At 54.0% G+C, this 24768-nt stretch overlaps 1 protein-coding gene across 5 annotated transcripts in view; it reads left to right on the top strand.

Annotated features, from left to right (window-relative positions):
• Window positions 1–24683, top strand: part of KIRREL3 (kirre like nephrin family adhesion molecule 3) — a 352826-nt gene extending 328143 nt beyond the window's left edge. For 2 of the 5 annotated variants that reach the window (XM_079326675.1, XM_079326673.1), the window contains 10 exons: window positions 1266–1414; window positions 1771–1898; window positions 4754–4880; window positions 10485–10585; window positions 10658–10856; window positions 12057–12092; window positions 13478–13585; window positions 16867–16976; window positions 22450–22536; window positions 23411–24683. In XM_079326675.1, the coding sequence (XP_079182801.1) occupies window positions 1266–1414; window positions 1771–1898; window positions 4754–4880; window positions 10485–10585; window positions 10658–10856; window positions 12057–12092; window positions 13478–13585; window positions 16867–16976; window positions 22450–22536; window positions 23411–23854 (1489 nt within the window). In that variant the 3' untranslated portion in view covers window positions 23855–24683. The remainder of the gene's footprint in view (window positions 1–1265; window positions 1415–1770; window positions 1899–4753; window positions 4881–10484; window positions 10586–10657; window positions 10857–12056; window positions 12093–13477; window positions 13586–16866; window positions 16977–22449; window positions 22537–23410) is intronic. The other 3 variants (XM_079326677.1, XM_079326674.1, XM_079326676.1) reach the window with 2 other exon arrangements.
• Window positions 24684–24768: the final 85 nt, after the last annotated feature.

Here is a 24768-nt window from a genome sequence, read left to right as displayed (position 1 = left end):
CTTCCCCAAAGTGTGGTTGGAGTTTCACAGCGCCTGACAGCATCTCCCACGGGCAGGCTGCCAGATGGTGCCCCATTAGGTCACATTTGCTCATTGTTTGGCAAACAGGGCTTAATTCAAGTGCTGAGTTGACAGCTTGTTCTCCAAGACAATTTGCAAGTTGCAGTGTTGCAAATGCCAGCTTGGCTTTTCAGGAAATGTTATTTCAGCTGCCTTAAAGGGATAAAATTCTCTTTGACTGAAGAAAAAATAAAAAAGGAAGAAAAGGGCCAAAGTGGCAAGCAGCAGAAAATGTTTTCAGTGGTTTTGATGTGGAAGGACCAGCAGGGCTGTTGGCAAATATTCAGGGACTGTCATTCCCCATCAAGCAGAGACCCTCCATGTTCCATTCCTCCCATCACTGAGGTCCTTCCCAATCCTAAAAAATGAGGAGTATTCCCAGTGAAAAGGGGTAATAGAATTTTGGTTTCTATTGGAGAGGTTTCTATAGGGGTCCATGTAGTCCCTAAATCCCCAGGGAAGGGGACAATGCTGAAAAAAGTTCATGTCCCTTCTGAAGTCAGGGGAGCGCAGTGCTGCTCCCAGCACTGTGGGTGATTAGGTAGAGAGGGTTTAGAATTTGGTTGTATTTAGGATTGTGTATTTTTTAAAAGTTTATGGTATTTAGGAAAGTTTGTGGGGTTTTTTTGTTGGTTGGTGGAGATATTGTGGTGATTTTGTTGATGGTATTAGTGGGAATTTGATGTTGTTTGTTTTGTTATTTTAGTTTTAGAATTTGAATTTTTGGGTAAGGTTTTGATTTTGGTTTTTTTATGGCGAAAATTAGTTTTTAGGAAAATTTGGATAATTTTTTTGTTGTGGTCTTTTATGTAATGATATTATTGAAGTATTGTAAATATTTTGGAGTTTTATATTGTTTTAGTCTCGTTTGGATTAGTTTATGGTAGATGGTGGGGTTGTGCTTTTATTTTTGGGGTAGTTGGTTTTAGGTGTATTGTATTTTTTTTTTTAGATGAAAGTAAACAACATTTTGGTTTCTCTTGGAAAGGTTTCTGTAGGGATACACATACACATTTCTCTGATGGCTCCTCTCCAAAACCTGCAGTCCCTAAATCCCTGGGGAAGGGGATGATGCTGAGAACAAATTCATGTCCCTCCTGAAATCAGGGGCACTCTGGATGTGCTGTCCCCAGCACTGACAGCTACACATGGGGATGGCAAGAGGCAAAACCAGCACCACAGTGATGCTCTGTTTTCTTCAACAGGTGGGCAAAAAAAGGCCAGGTTATAAAGGAAGCCTCTGGTGACTTCTATGAGACCATCGTGGACCACACGTTCTTCTTCGAGCCCGTCTCCTGCGAGGTCACCAACGCTCTGGGCAGCACCAACATCAGCAGGACTGTGGATGTCTACTGTGAGTAACTGCTGCTTGAGCCTGTGCAGGTACTCTGTGAGTAACTGAGCTCCCAGGCTCAGCAGAGCTGCTGGAAATCAGCAGGGAGCAGACACAGCTCAGCCTGACTTGCCCAGGGTGGCAGGACTTGCTGGGCTCTCCTGCAGCTCACACTTTGTAAATGCTCTGGTGGTTGGAGCTGTGATTTCCTTGCCAGCTCGTGGGGTGGTCACTGATCCCTCTGGAGTTCAGCAGGGACCTGCCTGAGGCTCTTCTTTATTTGGGGTTCATCAAGATCTCCCTCTGACCTGTTAGGTGGGAGGGTTTCTGGCTGGCAGAGCCTGTCACTGGCAGTAACTCCAGTTTCCCCTGCACAGTTGGGCCCAGGATGGCGACAGAACCACAGTCCCTGCTGGTTGACCTGGGCTCAGATGCTGTGTTCAACTGTGCCTGGACTGGGAACCCCTCCCTCACCATCGTCTGGATGAAGAGAGGCTCGGGCGTGGTAAGAACATCTGCAGGCAGGGCCATGGCCAGGGCAGGGGCTGCAGATGCTTCCCATGGAGCAGAACCCCTGCTTTGGCAGCTCCTGGCTGGATGAATGCTGGCACCTCCAAATGCAAAGGGGTCCTGAGGGTGGGGGGATTTATTTCCTTGATGATGGACAGAAGGGTTGAACCAGAGCTCCTCACTGATGGGGAGCAGTTCTGCAATTCACCTGCACGTGGTTCCTTCTGGGATGGTTCTTTCTGGGATGGTGTTTCCATGGGTGGTCCTTTCTGGGGTAGACCTTCATGGGATGGTCTTTTCTGCCCCCCAGGCCTGGGATTTCACATCCCTGGCAACTCACATGTTCACCCCAGCACTCCCAGCTGGAGTCTGCTCCAGGGAGGAGCTTGAATCTGTCCCAGCAGATTTCCCCACGTCTCTTTTGTACTGGAAATCCTAAGGAGCTTTGCCAATTGTAATCACAGCTCAGTCAGCCCTGGAGGCAGGAGATGCTCTGATCCCTCCTTACAGACAGGAGGGTTGAGCAAAGTCACAGGAAGAAGCTGAAGGAGGGCTGAGATGTGAAACTCATTCAGAAGCACACACAGGTTTGGGTTTGAAAAGCATCTCCCAGCTTCACCTGGACATATCTATGGATGAGGAAATGCTGCTGTTCCAGCTCAAGGCTGTGGTTGAAGAGCTGGAGCCCCACAGAGAGGCTGAGTCCTCTCCTCCTCTGGGGACACTGAGGCATTAACACTGGGGTGTTTTTCCAAACCTTGGTGAAGGCAATCTCCTGGGAAGAAATTACAGACTTGGGAGAGCTGATGGCCTGAATCCCAAGGGAATCCCCGTGGGTCAGTAATTGCTGGGTGGTTTCCCCTCCCAGCTGCTGTGGCTGTTCCTCTGTTTCTCTGGGTTCTCACTGCAGGCTCTCACATACACACAGTTGTTCCACTGTCTCGAGGTGGCTGCAGGAGCTGGGAACAAGGGCTGCCTCACCCTCCAGCCCCAGCCCCCATCAGGGCTTGCCTTTGCTATCCAGCAGTGCCCAGGCACAGCCACCTTCTCCCTTTTTATCTGCCTCCCTCCAGCTGAGTTCCATCATGTTGGAACACCTTGGAGCAGAATGAAGGAGATGATTCTGCCCTTCCACTGTGGCCTCATGAGACCCCATCTGCAGTGCTGTGTCCAGCTCTGGGGCCCCCAACTACAAAAGGACATGGAGCTGCTGGAGCAAACCCAGAGGAGGTCATGGAGATGCTCCAGGGCTGGAGTCCCTCTGTCCTGGAGCCAAACTGGGAGAGCTGGGAGTGTTCATCTGGAGAAGAAAAGGCTCCAGAGACACTCAGAGCCTCTTGCAGGGCCTGAAGAGGCTGCAGGACAGCTGGAGAGGGAGTGGGGACAAGGGATGGAGGGACAGGACACAGGGAATGGCTCCCACTGCCAGAGGGCAGGGATGGATGGGATACTGGGAGAAATTCTTCTCTGTGAGAGTGGTGAGGCCCTGGCACAGGGTGCCCAGAGAAGCTGTGGCTGCCCCATCCCTGGAAGTATCCCAGGCCAGGTTGGATGGGACTTGGAGCAGCCTGGGATAGGGGAAAGCATCCCTGCTCCTGGCAGGGGATTGGAATGAGATGTGTTTGAGGTGTTCAAGATCCCTTCCAAGCCAAACAATTCCATGACTCTGTGGCCTCAGGACAGACCCTCCAGCTGGTGTAACCCAGCAGAGATGGTTGTGCTGGCCACCAGAGGGGTGCTGGCAGAGGATGCTGCTTTGTGAAGCCAGCAGCACCCAGCCATCCCAGTGGGATCACAGCTGCTGCTTCCCCAGCCCCTCTGTTTTCAGAGCCAGGTTGAAATCCCTCAAGACTGCCTTCTTTTCTCCTTCTTTCACAAAAAGGAGGCAAGTCAGAGACCTAAGAGAGGTTGAGGCCAAGTAAGCACAGGTGTTTTCATGGCTAACTCTGCAATAGATGCTAACACAGTTGGTTTAAAAGAGATCTGACCCTCTTGTGCCTCTGCCTTGTGCCAGGTTAGGGCTGAGACCCCCACCTTGATCTACATCCAACCACTGCATCAGCACTAATTCCTGGAGCTCTGGGGGCAGCAAGCAGCAGAGCCAGAGGTTCACCCAGCAGTGGTGCTGAGGAAGAGGAGAGATGATGGGCTGTGAGCTGCAGAGCCCTGGGGAACAAAGCCAAGGGCAACTGGAGGAGTTTGCTCCCAGACCACTCTCACCAGAAACCACTCTGTTTGAAATCTGCCATGTGTTTTCAAATTCAGCAGTGCTAAGATTCTGCTGACAACCCAGATACCCAGGTTTCATAAAGCTGCTCATGGCACAGCGAGGCAGGAGAGCAACAGGGCTGACAGCCAGTCCATAGCAGGGGGCTGGCCAAAGCCAGCTGAGATTTCCCTGGGTATCCAGACCACATTCAAGGTGTCTGCCACCTCTGCCACCACTTCTGGGCTTAAAATCCTTGAGTCAATCCCAGCAGCCTCCCCTGTGCCTGTGAATGTGGAGGTGCAAGTGTGGAGTGTGGTTGTCTCTAAGGCTTTTCTGCCTATGCCACTGCAGCCACCAAAAATTTTCACTTGTATCTTGAACTTCTTGCAAAACTGGAGTTTGTAAAGATTCAAATAAATAGGAGCAGGATTTCTAATTTCACCCCCAAAAACCCGTGGTGTTTCTTTATTCTGTGGTCAACAGCAGTGAGTGATACTGATGAGCCAGACTTTGGGCTCATCCACTTGGCTTTCCCAAGGATGCTCAGGAGCTGGTGACAGCTCTTGTAACTCATTTGTTTGGTCATTTGTTTTGTCTGTAATTTCTCATGGCCCACCTGAAAGCCCCCTCCTCTCTTTCAGGTCCTGAGCAATGAGAACAAGCTGATCCTGAAGTCAGTCCGCCAGGAAGACGCCGGGAAATACGTGTGCAGAGCCGTGGTGCCGCGGGTGGGCGCGGGGGAGCGGGAGGTGACGCTCACCGTCAACGGTACCTGCTGCTTCCTCTGCCCTCATTCCCTCCTGCTTCCTCTGCCCCTCAGCGCCTCCTGCTTCCCCTCCACCATCCCCTCCTGCTTCCTCTGCCCTCATCCCCTCCTGCTTCCTCTGCCCTCATCCCCTCCTGCTTCCTCTGCCCCTCAGCGCCTCCTGCTTCCATCCACCATCCCCTGCTGCTTCCTCCTGCCCTTCATCCCCTCCTGCTTCCTCTGCCCCTCATCTCCTGCTGCTTCCTCTGCCCTTCATCCCCTCCTGCTTCCTCTGCCCTTCATCCCCTGCTTCTTCCTCTGCCCTCATCCCCTCCTGCTTCCCTTCTGCCCTTCATCCTCTCCTGCTTCCCCTCCACCACTCCCTCCTGCTTCCTCCTGCCCTTTATCCCTTCCTCCATTCCCTCTGCCCTTCATCCCCTCCTGCTTCCTCCTGCCCTTCATCCCCTCCTGCTTCCCTTCCTCAGTCCATTCCCTCCTGCTTCCCTACTGACTTTCATCCTTTTCTTCTTCCCCTCAACCATTCCCTCCTGCTTCCCTTCCACCATTCATTCCTGCTTCCCTTCCACCATTCCCTCCTATTCCCCTTCCACCATTCCCTTCTTCTTCCCTTCCATCATTCATTCCCTCCTGCTTCCCTTCCATCCTTCCCTTCTTCTTCCCTTCCACCATTCATTCCCTCCTGCTTCCCTACCACCATCTCCTTCCTGCCTTGATCCTCCAGTTTTGACAGCTCCTGTTCCCAAATTATCCCCTCAGCTACTTTCTTTTGGAGCAGATCCCATTCCCAGTTGGGTCAGGGATTCAGGTAATTGGAGTAAAGTGGATTTTGCATTATTTTGCCTGGAAATGCACAAGAAAAAAAAAAATCAACATTTGTTCAGCCCTGCACAGTTCCTTATTATCAACAGGGGTTTATTGAGTAGTTGGGAGCTGGCAGCTTTAAATCTTTAATAGATTAATCTTGCAAAACCCTCATAAGGTCAGAGAGTGCTGTTGTCTCTGTTGTACACCTGGAGAGCTGGGAATTGAGTCTGGAACCAAGACCAGCAGCCTAATCACTCTCTCCCACCCACATGAGATTACCTGTGAGGATTCCTGTGAGGATACTTGTGAACATTCCTGCCAGGATTCCTGTCAGCATTTCTGTCAGGATTCCTGTCAGGATACCTCTGTGGCTGCTTGGGGCTCATCCAGCACTGTGTCAGGATGTGCCCTGGACTCACACCCAGAGCTCTGGAGTTTAATGATGCCCTGGCCATCATTAAACAGCAGCAGCTGGTAACAAATTTCAGCATAAGTATGGCAAGAAAAGAGCCAGGCAGGCTGCAAGTGGTGCAAGCAGAGGATGAGTTTTGCATTGTCTCTCACCTGCATGACAAACTGGCAGGTTTCACTCCCCACTCACTGTCACAAGAGAAGAACATGAGCAGGAGGGAGCTCAGGCAAGCACTGATTTCAAGCACAGAAAATGGAGATGGTGGATGCCCCAGTTCCCTGGAAACATTCAAGGACTGGCTGGACAGAGCTCTGAGAAACCTGATCTAGCTGAAGATGTTCCTGTCCCTGGATGACCCTTAAATGTCACTTCTCACCCAAAGTATTCCACATTTCTATAATCCTAGAAAAGGAAGCCAAGGACAACACAGCAGGGACTGAAAACCAACCACTTGGACTCAGCTCCTCAGTGCCTTCAGTCTCCTTCCCCAGCAGCTGCTGGGTTTTAATTACAATTAAATGAGCTCATGGAAAACAAAGCAACAAATTAGCACAAAGAACATGCTCCTTCCCTGACACCTAGGAGGCACAGGGATGCCCTGAGAGCAGAGCAGAGCTCCCCACAGGCTCGGAGCATTTGGAGCGTGCAGCACTGACTGGAAAAGCTGCTCTCCAACAATCTTGGTTTTGGTTTGTTTTTTTTTTTACCCTCAGCTTATACCTTGGGAAATTGATGGGGAGCAAATTAAATCCATGCATGGGATTCAGTGCTCAGCCTTGAGTATCTCCCAGGAACTGACTGCCTGCATGTCCCATCCCATGGGATGTGCTGCCAGGGGCTTGGTGCACCCAAAGGTGACAGTGCTGGGACATGTCACTGCAGGTGTTGGACCAAGGGAGAATCCCACACCTCCAGGTCAGGATGGTCTTGTGACCCTCCAAGTGAGGAGAGCCAAGGCCCTGAGCAGAATTCCCACATCCAACATCCACCTGATGAAGAACTGGGCTTGGCAGCCTGTCCTGCAGTGCAGTGTGTCTGATCCAGCTAATGAATTCTGCTGGAAGCCTGTTCTGATGGAATTCAAGGAGGAAGGTGAATGCCTCATATTTCAAAGTGATTTTAAATCCAGAGGGTGATACAATTGTTGTGGTATCACCAGATGAGACAGAGTCACAGAAAAATCAGGCATTGAGAAGTTGTGTTCTGGGCTGGCTGCACTGCCCCTGCTCAGGGCACATGGACTCTTGGGGGGCTGATCCTTCCCACTGAGCACAGAGATCCCAGCTGAGGGATCACCCAACCCACTCTGAGCCTGTGGTTCCACCAGCCCATCCACTCCCAAAACTGTCCAAAATCACAGCAGGATGATGTTGAGGTGGGAGAGCATCCTCCTGCCCTTCCCACCCAGCCTCACTGGACAGAGCTGTGATTGCAGAGCAGCCCAGTGCTGTGCCAGAGCCAAGGCCACCAGCCTGCAAGGAAGCAGATAGGATTCAGAGTCTGGTGAGTGGGAAGGAGGATTATGCAAAGCAGCAGCATTTGGCAGGGCTGGAGCAGCAGAGGCTCCAGGGAAGGGAGGAACTTGGTGCCATCATAAATCAGCAGCAGCTGCATTTACAGCAAAGGCTCTCGATGCTCTTGACTGCACCCAGCCTGGTCACAGCTCCCACCCAGCAGGAGCCCCCCAAGGTCACCTTCACAGGCAGATCCCCAGCAGTCCATCTACTGCACCATCAGGGGCTGCTGAGCAGGGACCCCATCCCGCCCACCTTGTTCTGCAAGAGAAGTTTGTTGGAAAGGCTGGACAGCTCCAGGGGACTAATTCAGGAGGTAATTAGCCTGGGATTCACCCCAGCAAAGTGAGACATGCCTGAGGGCTGGAAGCAGGGCAGGGACCACCCACCCCGCTTGACAGGAGCACATCATGGTGTCAGGGAGTGCTCAAGGCCAGGCTGGAACAACCTGGTCTGGTGGGAGGTGTCTCTGCCCACGGTAAGGGATCTGGAATGAGATGGATTTTAAAGTCTTTTCCAACCCAAATAATTCTGTGATGTTCCATTGCAATACCAGAACCAGCCAGCCCAGGACTTCTGCAGGAAGCAAGGAGTTAAACAAAACTCTCCTGCCAAATCATTTTGAGTGCTTGGGAGAGAGGTTCAGATGGACTCGAGCAGACTGGAGAAGCCAAGGCCATCCCATCCTTTCATTCCTGAAGGCTCCCACCTCAGACTTTTCTTTTGTGTGAGCCGCCAGGACCGCACAAATAAATTGGCACTGAGGTGCTAAAAATAACCTCCACCAATAGCTCCATCATTTATATCCATAGCAACATTGCTTAGAGCCTTTTCCCTGCCTGTGGGCTGTCTCACACTCAGAGCTGAATGCCAAGCTGGAGATTGGCAGCTTTCATAAGGAGCCAGAGCCTGGTGGAGAATCAAACACCGGCCCTGAATGCGAAGAGGCTGCAACTTCATGCTATTATTTCTGGGCATGTTCATCTCACAAATAGTCTTTAGTCATCCACTATTATCATGATGATAAGCCTTCGACTCTGAACTCCTGAAGCAATAATAAAAGCCAAAGCCACTGGCATTTGTGCCATTTAAAATCCACTCGCCTTGGGGAAAATGATCCTTTTAATGATTATTAAGCCATTTTTCTCTAGCGTCACCCAGTCTTGGAGCACTTCCAGAATTTATAAGTAACACACAGCCATCAAAATGGAAAGGAGATGGTTCTTTTTACTACTGTTTAGGCCTGGCCTGCAGATCCCATCACTGCTTTTGCCTCTGCTGGCTTTGGAACCATCAGGTTGGCAGGAGCATCAATGCCCACAGGAGGCTCCTCAGGCAAAGCACAGTCACCTCCACTGAGAGCCCAGCAATGGATAAACAAGAACTCACACCTTGGGATCGTGCCTAGAACAACATCTCAAGCATTTAGAAAGAAAAACACAACAAAGTGTCTTTTCTTTTTTTTTGCCTCCTTCGATCAAAAAGGGCACAGCATTTTCCACTGCCATACTGCAATGCCCATTACAGCAAAACAAGTCCTGACCTTCACGCCCAGCTCCTGCTATTCCTGATGTTGGTGGCGGCTCCCTTCCAGTAGTAATTTCCTGAGCTGCCAGAACCGTGGTCACTGGTCAGTGAATTGTGCTCCAATGAGCTTGTTTTCCATCCATCTCCCCTTGGAACAGTGTAAGGAAGCAGGGACAGGGCTGTGCCTCAGTGGGAAGTGTGTGGGCACTGTGCAAGTTTGGTGCAGGAAGGGGTTACTGGGATAGTTCCAAAAGGCAGCTGTCAGTACAAATGCCCAAGAGTGAAGGATTTAGCATTTGGGTACATTTTATGCATTCTTTAAATTGATAAATGGGTGATTTGGATGAGAATCAGGCAGGAATACACAGGCAAATCTTTCTTCCCACTTTACCCCAAATCCCTGAGATTTTTTTTGAAGGAACGTGTCAGATGCAGGGCAGGGAGGTGGGGAAAATGAGAAAAAATCCACAAGGCTGTATTACTGATAAACCCAGTGATGTAGTCCAAACCAGGCATGACAGCCCCGAGTGAGCAACCAAAGTTCCAGGGCTGGAGCAGGGGAGTTCTGACAGTCCCTGCCACCCTCTCTCCCTGCCCTGCAGCTCAGTTGTTGCTGTTATCTTCTCTGCCAGCAGCAAGCCACTCATGGAAATGCAAATCTGCTTTAATTAAGGAGGTTAATAAACAGCAATTAGGATCCCAGCACTTGTGCTGCTCCCCTGGGGTGATCAGGGCTGTTAGAACAGCGAGGGACATGCAGATGTCACCAAGCCATGCTCTCCTCTGCCACCCCTTTTCTCCCAGCCACAGGATGTTCACCAAGGCAGGACAAGGACATTGCCCAGCCCAAGCTGCTTCAGCTGGTGTTTGGCTCAGGAAGAGCCTTTCCTCCCCTTTCTCCTAGACTCCTTTCATGATCCACATGGCACAGGAGAGCCCAGCTGATGGACGTCAAGGATTTCCAGCAGAAACTTCACCACATCTTCCTTAGTGCCCCCAAGAGCAATTAGTTTAATGGTTGCCTAATGAATCTGGGAGAGCACAGAAGAGGAACACCAGGTGGGAAGGGATCCTGCAATGCTTCTGCAGCAAGCAGCCCTTCTCAGAGGCCAGGCTCACCAGGGGCAGGATCCTTTCCACCAGGGACAGGGGTACAGAGATCAGGGGCTCTGGTGCCTTGTGGGGGCTTTGCAAAAACCCAGCAGAGCCCAAAGCCTCCACTCAATGTTCTCCATCACAGGAGGTGATGGGGCTGTTTCTCCATCCCTGGTAGAACCCGATATGCATCTGGGGCTGCCCTAACACCCCCATCCCCACCAGTCCCCCAGCAGCCTCTCGTGTCTCCACAGGGCCTCCCATTATCTCCAGCACGCAGACCCAGCACGCCCTGCACGGCCAGAAGGGGCAGATCAAGTGTTTCATCCGCAGCACTCCCCCGCCAGACCGCATTGTGAGTATCCCCCGGGCAGGCGGGGCTGCAGCGCCTCGGGGTGCCCGCGCTCACCCCGCTCTCCCTCGGCAGGCTTGGTCCTGGAAGGAGAACGTCCTGGAATCCGGCACCTCCGGCCGCTACACGGTGGAGACGGTGAGCACAGATGAGGGGGTGATCTCCACGCTGACCATCAGCAACATTGTGCGGGCTGATTTCCAAACCATCTACAACTGCACCGCCTGGAACAGCTTCGGCTCCGACACCGAGATCATCCGGCTCAAGGAGCAAGGTGGGCACTGCCCGCAGCTGCTGGGCTCAGCAGTGGGGATTGCACCTGCCGGGGCTGTGAGAGCGGGGAGATGCTGCAGGAGATGCTCTTGGGATGCCAAAAATTAGGAAGCACGGTGACAAGACTGCAGCTGTACTGGCTGTAGGATTGCACCCTTATGGCAAAGGGGCAGGAGCAGGGACAAGCTCTGTGAAGTCTCTGCTCAATAAGATATTCCTGATTTTACCTGTCCTGCTAAAGCTGGAGGGCACGGGCTGATCCTGCATCCCTTACTCGCTGTCCCACAGTCCAAGGGGATGTCACTGTCCCAGGCTGGAGGATCATTTGTAGCTCTGGAGAAACAGGAGTGGCTGCTCCCAGCAGACCCCTCTGCTCCACAGTGATGGCAGTGAGCAGGAGGAAGGCAGAGGACTGGTGGCCACTCTGCATCCCAGCCACAATGCCAGCATGTCCTGCAGGCCTGGGCTCACACACCCAGCAGTTCCCAGGGGATGGCCAGGGAAATTCTGCTCTCAGGGCTCTCCACAGCAGCAGAGGAGATGGCTTGTGTGAGGAATGCTTAGCTCCTGGAGGAACTCCAGTTCTCCTCTATTTTATTAAATGCCAGGGCAGGCAGGTGGATTGTTCTCATTAAGCCGTGATTTATAGGCAAGGCTGGCGTCCAGATTAAATCAGAGCTAAATGAACCCCTTAAAATTAGCCTTGGGCTTCTTCCAATGCAAACAGAGCCAGTGGTTTTTCCAGGTCGTCTGCCAGTCAGCGGGAGCGCTCGGCGGAGAGCCTGGGTCCCCAGGAGGGTGGCTGGGCAGCAGAGCTCAGATCCAGGGTCCCTGCCAGGCCAGGAGAGGGGACAGCCCTGCTTGGGCCAGGGACAGAGGGAACAACCCTGCCCAGGCTATGGGGACACTGCAGAGTGGCACAGGGAACAGCCCTGCCCAGAACAGGGGGACAGAGGGGACAGCCCTGCCCAGGTCAGGGTGGCTCAGGGGACAGTCCTGCCCAGAACAGGGGGACAGAGGGGACAGCCCTGCCCAAGCCAGGGTGGCTCAGGGGACAGTCCTGCCCAGGCCAGGGGACAGAGGGGACAGCCCTGCCCAGGCCAGGGGGACAGTGCCATCCCCTTCATGGGGAGCAGAGCGAGCACAGGGCTGGGCTCATGGGCTGTGCAAGGCTGTGGACACTTGCTTTATTTTCAAACAGGTACGGAAATGAAATCAGGAGCTGGTATTCAAGCAGGTATGGAAATCATGAGCTGACGGTGAATGTGAATTGTCCCCAGCCATCACCACACCTGAGAGCCCTGGAGGACTCCTCCTGGCCCAGCAGCTTTCCATAGGGCAGGCAGGGCAGGAAGGGGTGTAGGGAAAAGCTACAGGGCAGTGACTGGGGCACAGCTGGGACGCTGGAGTGCTCCAGTCCTCCTGTGCCACTGACCTGCTCTGGAAACCAGCACTTTCTGTGACCCAGCTCCCCAGTCACTGGGAGGGGAATGCTGTTACTCAGCCATGTTTAAAATATTGTGCAAGTCCCATAGAGTGCTACTTTAGGACAAAAGCAAAGAGAGAAAAGTACATGTTGTCAGGGTCATTTGCAGACATCAGCACAGTTTATCTGGTCATCCCAGATAGGGTTATCCCTCTTTTGGTTCACAAGGTCCTACAGAGTGTTTAGAAAGAAGGAATGAGGACCTAGAGATTCCACCAGCTTTAGGGGAGAGGATCTTTGGGCTGTAGCTTTATCGTCCCAGCCAAGGAAGGCAATTTGTGGTACCCACAGCTGTGTCCTACAGTGTGAGTGCTGCCCATCACTGCCCCTCCTTAATCCAGCCCAACACTCACTGTAAAGCCAGAGCTGTGCCTGGAGGAACTGGAGACAGAGCAGGGAGATAACAAGGCTTTGGGGCTGCAAACCTGACCCTCTCATCATAAATGTGATTTTCCATTCTGCCCTACCCACACCTCACAAGCTGCTGCCAGGGCCTGCATAGATAAATCAGCTTTGCTGGGTGAGCCACAGCCCAAAATCCCCACCAGGAGCTTTAGTGACAGGGTTCTTGTAGGCAGAAGGATGTGAGGATGCATCCCCTGCTCTGCCTCCCACATCCCAGCCCAAAGTGCTCAGCCCCAGCATGGGCCATCCCTCCTGTCCCAGTCTTTGCAGCACCCTCAGGAATTTGGGAAGGATGACTGGGAGAAGGCAGGAAACGGATATAAAATAGGCAGGGGCTGTGAATGATGACTCGGGTTAAGTCATCCATCAGCCTGCTCGGATGCCATTTCTCTTTCTTAATAATATTAACACACGATCTTAATTTGCACTTCATCCTCCAGAGCAGCTCATTCATTAACCCACAGAGCACTAACAAGAGCAGTTGCTAATCTGCTCCTCTGGCTCCCCCCTCCTCTCCTCCCAGGGTAAACTGAGGCACAGAACGAGCAGGGCTGTACAAACTGCAGCGTCCCACGGGCAGCCCGTGCCAATGGGGGAGCAGGGAAGGACGCCCCAAAACCCTCCCCGGGCTCATCTCTCAGCCTCTTTCCAGCAGCCAGGGGTGGGTCCCTGGGGGAGAAGCCCCCTGGGTGCCCTTCATCCCCTTCATGCTCGCTCTCCTCCCGTTGCAGAGTCGGTGCCGATGGCGGTGATCATCGGGGTGGCCGTGGGGGCCGGCGTGGCGTTCCTGGTGCTGATGGCCACCATCGTCGCCTTCTGCTGTGCCCGCTCCCAGAGGAGTAAGTGTCACCTCCCCGCCACCACCCTGCATGCCTTTGGGAGGGCTGGGGGACAGCTCTGGGGAGAGGGTGAATCAGGGAGAAATCAGAGCTGGGATTTACTGACGCGATCTGCTGAATTTGCTTCTCCTGTCGGTCTGCCAAGTGTTTGCTGCAAACAGCAGCCCTGTGGGAAAAGGGAAGGGTTAATGGAAAACATGCCAGGGTAGCTGCTGATCCCTGTTAGCAGCACAGGCAGCTCAGGGGGTGTGCAGGGCACCTCGTAATCTCTCCCTTGGAGAAATCCTGAGGTGCAAGAGGGAGAAGCATCCTCACTGTGCCACATCGGTGCTTAAAAACCCTCCACAGTTCTGCTTCTGTTTTAATTCAAATTTTCCTGACATGCATATTCCTGACAGGAATGAGAGCCAGCAGAGGGGTTTTTCATGGGACTTGTGCATTTTGGAGTCTGGGAATACAAGTTAAAATGACATTAGAGACGCAGGTAGAGGAGGAGGAGAAGGGGGAAGCAGTGTGGCATTGTCTGGCCTCATTGAAAAGGCACCGGGAAATTAAAGGAGGATTGTTGGCTCCGTGAAAAGGCACCAAAGCAGGAGGGAGAGGAGTGTGAATGTCTGGAGCATTCCAAGCCTCTGGGGAGAGGAGGAGATCCCTGGCGCTGCTCCTGGCTCGACAGACGCCTGGTGAGGATCCCGGGATGCCAAACCCTCCCCGAGTGTGCCAGAAAACCCAGTTGTTGTGCTTTTATTTCCCCCTTGATGGTTTACAAAGCCATCAAAGACACCAGGCTGCTCCTGGCTTCAGTAAGGACACATGGCCCCCCACTGCAGAATTGTGTTTAACTTTCAGCATGATAATGATGCCTCTCCCTGTTTTATCCCGTTTGCTTTTGAACTCTCACAGCCTCCATTAGCAAGAATTAATGAATTAAATAGGGGAAGTCACTTACCTTGCTTTTTGGGGAAGGATTGCTGATGGACAGGACCCAAGTTTGATGTCATGGAGGTCATTTGGCAGCAAGAGACAATGCAAGCACCTGAAGGAAGCAGGGCCAAGCCGTGGTCCCATATCCATGGGCTGTTTTTTCCCCATGCAGCATCCTTCAGAGAAACAGAGTGTGGGTTCATTATTTCCCTGTCGTTTGATGGAACCAGATGGTGCAGGTCTTTACAGGACACACAGTTTCACAGAAATGCCATGACAACAGATCCCAGACATGGTGAAAACACCAGGATTTAGACCCTCACAAGCTGGAGGCATGCAGAGATGGGCTCTTCTTCAGGGGGAAAGCCAGGAGGGGACAAGGCCATCCCAGCCAAATAATTTGTGGTTTTTATCCCATTGGTAAATCAGGAAGAAGAGGCATTCTCCTCACCTGGGAAGGGCTGGGAAGATAGATTCTGGAAAGAGGGCACTGGGGACATGGTGGCAGGGTTTGAAGTCCCTTTTCTCCACTTCCTCTCCCATTTAGGAAAGGTTTTTGGGTCTCTGATATTCCAGAGGCTGCTGGGTCTGGGCATCTTTCCTGCTCTGCTGGCAGTGGGATTCAGGGAAGAGAGCAGTATCCCCAGGACAGGCCAAGGGTCCCTGTGCTCCCTCAAGGCTTCTTTGCCACTTCACTTTGGGATCAGAATAAATAAGAGATCACCCAAGAGATCAGTGAAGATCCTGCCCTGATCTCCCTTCTGGAGAGAGCCAGACCCAGCATGGGGTGCTGGTGGCACTGAAGCCACTCAGTTCCCCTTTACCTGGCTCCAAAAGCCACTGGAAGCTACCAAAACAGTCTGTCCTTGGGTTTGGGGAGAACTGGGAGCATCAGCAGCTGAACCAGACCCCAGTGACACTCAGGGTGCAGAGCCCTGCAGGGAAGGACCTGGGTGTGCCAGGTGGATGGGCTTTACCCCAGTTACTACTGGAGCATTCTGCCATCATTTCCAACAACCTGGTGCAGGCTGTGGAAGCAGTTGTGTTGAGGGAACACAATGACCCAACAATCACTCTGGAGAAGTTTTTACCCAGCCACTGACCACGACTAACAGCACTGGGGGAAGGAATTCCTGACCACATTTTGGGAAAATGCAGCAAAAAATAAAAGGACCAGGTGCAGACACACAGAGCCTGGAGGCTCTGGAAAATAAAAAAAAAAATGACTTCACATCTGTTGTTATATCTTCAGTGACTTAACAGCCCAGAGTTATTTAAGGGGGAACACTCCTGGGAGAGGAGCTGCAAGACACTGATTAGCTTCTCCTTGTGATTAAAGACAGAAGCTCCAGCACCAGGAACGTGGTCCCAGCAGGACAACATTTAAAAAATAAGTTGTAGTAACTTCCCAGTGAAAGGCTTTGCCTTGTGCCCTGAGGCTTGGGGGCTGTGGTGTGGAGGACAGGAGATGCCAGGAGAGAGGAATTCAAGGACAGAGCTTTGAGCTGGTGTTGGTTACATCATTCAGTTTGGTTTGGAGATAAAACTCCCGGGGGGTCCAGCCTTTCCTGGACTGATCCCCACAATCCTGGCTTGGCAGGGATTGCTGGATCCGTCAGCTGGAGGTAGATCTGACAAACCGGCGGTTCAAGGCAGTTTTTGGGTCTGGGAGGGCTGGCACAGCCATCCTGGGAGGTGAGAGCCAGATCAGTGGCTGGGGCCCGGCTTCAAAGCTGCTGAGGTCTCGCTGCTCAGATTTGCCTCCGTCTCTGCTTTTCATCTCGGCTTTGCGCCGCCGCTCTGCTCCCGCTGCTCCGCGGCTGTGCCTTAATTCTGCTAAAATGACTTGTTCAAAGCACGCCTGACACCTTCAGGGAAGGCAGGGAGTCTCTCCAGGAATGTTTCTATCTTCTCTCATTGTCATTTCCAGGCTGCTTGGAGATGATAAAACCGTCCCTGTGCTCATTGCTTGGCCTTTTCCAGGTGTTGTCTGCACCCCAGACTGGGGGAGGCTTTTCTCAGGGGCTCCCAGTGCCTGGCCAGAGCTGGTCCATCCCTCAGCATCAGGATTCCCTACTGACCAGCGGGCAGGACAATGATTTCAAATGGTTTCAGTCCCTGTGGGAGCAGTTCTGCTACAGCCCAGCCCTTGGTGACAGCACCGTGAGTGTGGCAGAGGCCAGCCGAGCTCCAGAAGGAATTCCCGTGGGAGCCTGAGCTGTCCACACCTTATGGCAACGCAAATATCGCTCCTCCAGCTCTCTGTGGGCTGCAGAACCGGGGCTATTTTCTCAGTCAGGTCCTGCAGAAGCTCCGCTGCCTCGGGCTAACCCCGTTCTCCGTCTCTGTGTCCCCAGATCTCAAGGGTGTGGTGTCTGCCAAGAACGACATCCGCGTGGAGATCGTGCACAAGGAGCCGGCCTCGGGCAGGGAGGCGGAGGAGCACCCGACCATCAAACAGCTGATGGTGAGCAATTCCTCAATCCCTCCCCCTCCTAAGCCATCGCTCCGGGCGCAGGTTGATGGTAACAAACCCGGACATTTGTCGTTCAGCCCCGTAATAACCACTCGAGGCAAAGGTGCTTTTCCAAAAATCCTCTTGTTGAGACTCGTTTTCTCGTGCCATAAAAAATCCTCGAGTGTAATTTGGCTAATGGGGAGGGGGAACTGGTGGGGGTTTATTGCAGTGGCCGGGCTAATTGCGAAGCGAATTTGCCACCTCACACCTGGGAAGCTGCAGAGGGCAGGGGGACGCACGGTGGGTGATAACGAGCTCATTAACAGGGGAGGTGTCACCTTCCCTAGGCCACTGCCTTCAGCCTCGGGGACTGACAGACACGGGGGCTGAAATCCCAGGAAACCCGGCTTGGTGCTGGCGCATCCTCACCACCAGCCCCTCTGTGTGCTGTGGTCACTGTTCTCTGAGCCTCAGCCCCAGTTTTCACTTGCTGGTGACAAATAGAAGCAGAAAAATGGCTAAGAAACCTAAAAAAAAACCAAAAACAAGTTGATGGGAAAGGGAGAAGGGATTGAAGAAGCCAGTGGCTGCTTTCTAGGCTGCTGGGTGGTTTTTCCTCCTCTAACTCTCAATTTTGTGGGTAGCACTTGTATGTCCTGCCTGCAAAAGCTGTTCCATGAATGCCTGGTGGGAAGGCAAGGCTGATCATCGTAGGGTGGGTGGAATTGCTTGCTGAAATTGTCAGAATTGCCAGAGTATTTAGACAGTCAGGGAGCCTCCAAACAATGAGGCAGGAGGAGGTGGAGATTTGACAACTTTTCCCAGCCCCACTGAAATTCCTGTACAAGACACGTCATTCCCAGTAGGGCTTTGCCCTGAGAAATCTGCAAGTCCACGGTGGGATTTGCAAAGCTGAAAGGACAGAGGAGGCTGGGGCTGGGTTTGGAGCAATCTGCTGGGATGAAGGGGAGTGAGAAGCTTTGTCTCCATGGGACCCTGTACATCATCTGTGTGATCAGCAGTGCCAAGCCCAGATCTGGCTCCCACAGGGGCATCTGGGATCATCCCAAATCCCACTGCAGACTGTAACCACCAGGCTGGAAGCACACACAAAGCCTCAGCAGAAGAGAACATTTAGCACTGTGAGTGAGCAAGGAAGAGGATGGTGGTGGGAGGTCAGGCACTGGATCTTGGAAGACAGCCTGGGGACTTTCTTAGGTTATTTGCAGGAGCCAGGGCGTGATTTCACATCATCCTGTGCCTTGGCAAAGCTGGGAGTGGAGCTGAGCTGGGCACGTTGCAATGAGGATTCTGGCAGGGTGGAAACGGTGCAGAAAAAAATGACATTTGTTTGAGAGCTGGGAAAAAATGCCTTAGAGGGAGAGGTTGTGGAGCTCCTGGGTTTATTGGCCAGAGTGGTGAGAGGTGGTTTGGTCACAGCTCAATGGAACTGTTTAAGTGTGAACAGGGAAGACAAAGCTGAGCACTTACAGATGTGACACAACAGACTCACAGTCTGGCTGGACTGAAGGAGCTGGACTGGAAATCTTCCCCTTTCCTGGCCAAATCCAGGCATTTTTCCTGAAAATACAGCAGTTGGAAATGACATCATTGGATCAGCACTGTTCAAGAGCTGGAAGAGATGGTCCATGATCTCTGACCCTGATGCTGGCAGGGTTTGGTACACCCTACCTGCAGAGAGAAGGCATCAAACCCCCTCCCCTGCCTGGATCAGAGCCTCCCCACCCTCATCTACCCTCAGCAAGCATGTTCCCAGGAAATACTCCCCAATTCCTTCTCTTCTCAGGTCTGCAGGGACCCCCCTCTGTCCTTCATCCACATCTTTGCTGTGTCCAGCAGCTGGTGTGGGCATCCTCCTCTGGCCATCAGACACCCGGCCTGGATGCCAAACAGGTTCCTAATAAAATGTTCCAACTGCTAGACCACTCTGGCAGGAGGAGGAGGGCAGTGTCCAGCACCTCTCTGCCCTCACCCCAGGATTTTCCAGCTCTCCCTCCTCTCAGCATTATTCCCTCTGCTTCCCCATTTGCCTTCTCCGAGCATCCTGTGAGATCTCCATCCCCTGAGATGATTCCTCGCCCTCACCAGTGCTCATCACACCTTGCAGTTTAATAGCAACTGTGGCTGTCATTGCCATGCCCGGGGCTCAGGATCATTTATGTGGATTTTAACGAGGAGCAGCCACGCTGGCAAACTCTCTATCCTAATTCCATCCCAGCCTCTCGGCCGAGCTCCTGACTCCAGCCCAGCCCTGCTCCTGCCGAATTTCAGGATCCTCAGCCCCGTGGATGTGCCTTTGCTGCTCGGTTCCCACCGTGTCCCGCAGGCTGCCAGCGGGACTCTCCATCCCCGCAAACGCTGTTTTGTCATTCTCCAGCCATCTGTGACCTCCGCAGCTCACCGTGCTTTTCACAAGTAATTATTCATGCATCTATAAATTCATTAACACCTTAGGATACGCGTCACGCTGGCTGATTTGCATATGCTCACATTGCCTCAGCGGCGTTCCCATCCCCTGCTCCGAGAGCTGTTCTGCCAGGCAGTGCCTACGGGCAGGGAAAAGGCTGCCAGCTCTAATGGCTGGAGGCAAAAGAGCCCGGTAAAGGGTCTGATCCTGGGGAAAATGAGCCACAACAGCCGCATTCTCCTTCCTGCGGGATTGCACGGGCACGGCAGCTCCGCTGAGCCGGGCTGTGAGGAGGGAGGCATCACCTTTAGTTCATATTTGGAGTGGAACAGTTCAAAACAGTCAATCCAGTGATAGGTTTATCTTTTCCTGTCTCCTTAAACCCGCCCCTCTGCTCCAAGGACTGTTCCTAGTTTGTTCCCAGCCTTCACAGGTGACCAGACACCTTTTCCAGACAGGTGCTCAGCTCAGATCCCTGTGGAAGAGGACAAATCAAAGAAGCAGGATTCCCATTCTGGGCGAGGCTCATTCCTACCTGCAGCCCAGTGGGCACAGCATCAATTTCTCTGCCTTCCCGCTGTGCCCAGGGCCACTGCCACCGGCAGCGCTGAGCTGGCAGAGCCTGCTCTGAAGGATGCTCAGGAGGAGGCGCGGGGAACATCCCCCCTCACAGCCGACCCCTTCAAGCGGCACCAGCCCATCCCAAAGCAGGATTTTGGGGAGAGGTGGGACAGGGCGCTGCAGCTTCTCCTGTGTTGGGCAGCCACCCCCACCCCAGCAAGAGCTCATATCGCCGAGGTCGGAGGTGTTTGAAGGTGATAAAGCTTTATGGAGCTGGGAATTCCCGCAGGTGTTCTTTATTCACGGGCTTGTTCCCTTCCTGGGAGCAGAGGAAGTCGCTGTTCCAGAATCATCCCTCACGCTGGTAACACAAGGGCTGCCGGGTGGCATCCAATTACCCACCCAGCCGGAAATATTGTAATTAAACCTGAAGCGAGTCGGGGGGAGGCACTTCGAGCCTGCCAGGTCTGGAGGATACTCAGGGACCTGAAGCAGCATTTTAAAAAACATATTGTGTCCACTAATGAAAGCCAAGAATTTAATATCCTGTCGGATTCTCCATCTCAGAGGCTCCGTTTGGTGGCTCCGCATTTCCAGAGCGGGGTGGGATGCAGTTTGTCACATCCCTCAGCCACACTGATCCAGCAGGAACCGGCGAGGTTTGGGAATGGACAGGACTTTGCACCTCACCCCGTTGTTGTGAGGATGGGCAAGGCTGGCGGTGCCTGGCAGTGCCAAATAGGATGAAGTCCCGGCAGGATATTCCCAGAATGGGAACGGCGCTGGCAGGAGGGAACGATGCCCACGTGTCTCTAACAGGCGGGTGTATCCCCAGCCATCTGCAGCCCAGCCCCAGAGCATTGGCTGGAGAAAGCCGTGGCTCTGGAAAAAAAGAATGACACTGGGGAATCCCATGCCAGGGCACTCAGACATCTCCGGTCCCTTTTTCCGTGTGTTTCCCTCTGCCCCTTCATAGTATCTGTGATGGAGTGAACTTGAGTTAACTTCCATCCCTTCGGTGTTGACTCAGTGATGACAAAGCAGAAATCACACTAATGAGAATCCCACCGCCCACTAATTAAACTTTAATAAAGTTGTTATTAATGTCTGGCTGTAATGGAGGAATTGCAGGTTCAGTGATGTGATGGCGCTTTGTGGACCTCCTGTGGGAGCTGGAGTCCTCAAATCCACGGGGTGCAGCCGAATTCAGAGTGTCCTGCCAGCCCCAGGTACAGGCAGGGTCCCCTCGGGGTTCAAGGAGCATCCCAGCGCCTGGATCATTCCCACCATCACTTCAAGAGGCAACAAAAAATGGCTTAAACACCCCATTAAACCCGGCATTAATTCCAGGGAGGTTTGGTCGCTGTCCCCTTGGTTCCCACCTCCCTTCTCCCCTCTCCATCTCTGGGTCTGGCCCTGCCCGCTTGGGTCGTCCACGCCAACACACACACCAAAAAAAAAAGCCAAATCCAAGGAGAAGTGATTTTTCCTTTTCATTCCAAGCTGGGACCTGTTAAACCCTTTCAATAGGGTTAACACCCCCAGTCTGCCTTTGCAGAGATGCTTTAGAGGATCGAGGGGATCGCCGGGGCTGGCAGAGCAAAAAAAAACTCCACATCCCATTTTAGCTGCACTCGTTTAATCCTCGGCGACACTTGTACTTATCCTGGCAAATCAATGGCTGATACAGGCTTTCTTTTCCCTAGGAAAACTCAGGTACTTTAATTTATTGCCTTTAACAGCCACATCAAAGGCTTTCGAGAGATGAACAGCAAGCGCCGCAGGGTGAATTTCCACAGCCACTTTCCATCTTAAAGAGGAGAGAATTTGGGCAATAAAAGGGGATTTTGGGGCTGATGTGGGGCTGTGATCCCAGAGAAGCCGGGCTGGAGGCGTCGGGTGAATACGGGAGAAGCTAAATAAGGCAACTGAGAAATCCGTTGATAATTATCCTGCTTCCTGCAAAGCCCCCCGTGCTGAAGGAAGGGTAATTAAAGGCGTTGTGTAATTAATGTGCACCTTGCCCCTCCTCTCCGCCTCCCCCCAATCACAGCCAGCCTTCAAAGGAAAACTAATGAGGCGGCCAAGTTCAGCTGAGGAAGAAAAGATGAAAAGAAGGGGAGAAAAAAGAAAAAAAGAAAAAAAAAAAAAGGTGATTTTGAGGCTGTTGCTTTGGGCAGGCAGGTGCAGCCCCAACTTTCACCACGGTAAATAATTCGTTTTCTGCATCAGCCCGTCTTTTTCTGCCCTAAACAGGGAAAAACAATCTGTAACCCAGGAAATTGTGTGGCTTTTGGCGTCAGCCCGGCTGCACCGCCCTCGGACACCGCTGGGGCACCCCTGGGCAAATCCTTGAATCCGGCTGGTGGCAACTTCTCAGTGCCCCGGGGCTGATGAAGGATGTGGGGCTCGCCCAGTGTAGCCCGAGGGCGATGGGGAAGCCGGGGCCAGGCGGTGCCTGGGATGCTGACCCCTGCCTGCATCCTTTCCTAGATGGACCGGGGGGAGTTCCAGCAGGATTCGGTGCTGAAACAGCTCGAGGTGCTCAAGGAGGAGGAGAAGGAGTTTCAAAACCTGAAGGTGAGTCGGATCCTGCCCCTGTCCCCAGTGAAGAGGTGGGGTCAGAGCCCCCCGGTGACTCCTGGCAGAGGGGCTGCACCCCGGGGTGCTGGGACTCCCTCCTTGCATCCATCACTGGGCAGAACCAGCCTCAGCTGGTTCACTGCCAGGCTGCCTGTCCTTGGACCATGTCCCCAGTGTGGCCTGTTCCAGAGGCTGTCCCCGTGCAGGGAGAGAGGCTCTGGCATGCTGGCACTGTCCCAGCAGCTTTTATGGGTAACACAAAGGTGTGGTGCCAGGACAGTGGTGTGTCCCGGCCTGGAAAGGCTGAACAGATTGGAATCCACTGGTGGCACAACAGGACATTGCTGGGTGCTTTGGTGGTTGAAGTGTCCTCCAAAGGGGGGCTATGAAAATAGGGAAGGGTCTGGAGGAGCAGCTGAGGTGACTTGGCTTGTTCAGCCTGGAGGAGACCAAGGGGAGACTCATCAGGGTCTGCAGCTTCTTCCTGAGGGACAGCTCTGCTCTCTGACCAGCAATAGGACCTGAGAGAATGGCTGGAGCTGAGCCAGGGGAAGGTTAGGCTGGAGATCAGGGAAAGGTTCTTCCACCAGAGGGGCTGGCACTGCCCAGGCTCCCCAGGGAACGGGCATAGCCCCGAGGCTGCCAGAGCTGCAGGAGCCTTTGGACAGCGCTGCCAGGGATGCTCAGGGTGGGATTGTCGGGGGCTCTGTGCAAGGCCAGGGGCTGCACTGGATGATCCCTGTGGGTCCCTTCCAGCTCAGATGATTCTGGTAACTTCCATGTCTCACGTGGATGGGCAGGATGAGCACCCCAAATACCCCAGTACCCAGGGAAGCCACCACCAACCTGCCCCTCTTCTCCCATTCCCCAGGACCCCACCAATGGCTACTACAGCGTGAACACCTTCAAGGAGCACCACTCCACGCCCACCATCTCTCTGTCGGGCTGCCCGGCTGAGCTGCGCCCGGCCGGCAAGCAGCGGGTGCCCACGGGCATGTCCTTCACCAACATCTACAGCACCCTGAGCGGGCAGAGCCGCCTCTACGACTACAGCCAGCGCTTCGTGCTGGGCATGGGCAGCAGCTCCATCGAGCTGTGCGAGCGCGAGTTCCAGCGCGGCTCCATGAGCGACAGCAGCTCCTTCCTCGACACCCAGTGCGACAGCAGCATCAGCAGCAGCGGCAAGCAGGACGGCTACGTGCAGTTCGACAAGGCCAGCAAGGCCTCCGCCTCCTCCTCCCACCACTCCCAGTCGTCTTCCCAAAACTCAGACCCCAGCCGGCCCCTGCAGAGGCGGATGCAGACGCACGTTTGAGCCCCTCCGGGGGCGCTCGGGACCCTCGGCGTGGGCGCCGTGGCTCCGCGCTCGGACAGCGGCGGCGGGGAGAGGCCGGGCCCGGCCCCCCCAGAGCGGGGCGGGGGGCAGGGGGCCGGCCGAGCACCCCCGTCCCTGGCACATGCTAAGCACAACCCCGCCGAGGGCGCGCCGAGCCCCGGGGAGCCGCCCCTCGCCCCCCAGCCGCTTCCCGCTGCCCTCTCCCACCCGGCTCCTCTCCTTCCCTCGTGCTGTTCGGTGTCCATACGTCTAGAGTCCGTGTCGGGGGGTCGGGGGGGTCCCGCCCTGTGGGACAGGAGGGGGGGACAGCGCTGGGACGGGACCCCCCGGGAAGGGCCTCTCCACGCTGTATCGCGGCACCGCCGTCAATACAAGAGGTGTTTCTCGTGGCACGCCTGGCTGATGGCCACCCCGCGGGGACATCGCCTTCCCTGGCACTCTGCCCCGGCACACACCTGGCCTGGAGCCTGCCTGGGTGTGTCCTGGGCCGTGAAACGGCCGGTGGTGGAGGGAAACTGAGGCACGGGGCGGCTGGGACCCCACAAGCCCAGCGTGGGAGCCAGGAGATGGGGCGTCACAACAGGTAAGGGGGTGTGGGGACACAAGGGCATGGGGACAGGCCACCCTCCCTGCATCTCGCAGCCCCAAAACTCCCTCGCATCCCCCCCCATCACACCCCAGGAGCACCCAGCCCATCCCAGCCTCACCAGGACTTTATTGGGAGCCCCAACATCCCCATCCATGGGTCCCCCCAACACCTGCAGCCCCATGGGGGCAGAGATCCTGCACCAGCAGGGAGAAAGCACCAGTCAACCCCTCCATGGTGGGGGGACATCCCAAATGCCCACCCCTGGAGCCAACCCAAGCCCACCCAAGGCTCCTTGTCCCTGACA

Source organism: Erithacus rubecula, assembly GCF_903797595.1.
Source record: "Erithacus rubecula genome assembly, chromosome: 25".
Taxonomy (NCBI): domain Eukaryota; kingdom Metazoa; phylum Chordata; class Aves; order Passeriformes; family Muscicapidae; genus Erithacus; species Erithacus rubecula.
The sequence above is the reverse complement of the archived record's forward strand: the minus strand, read 5'-3'. Positions and strand labels throughout refer to the sequence as shown.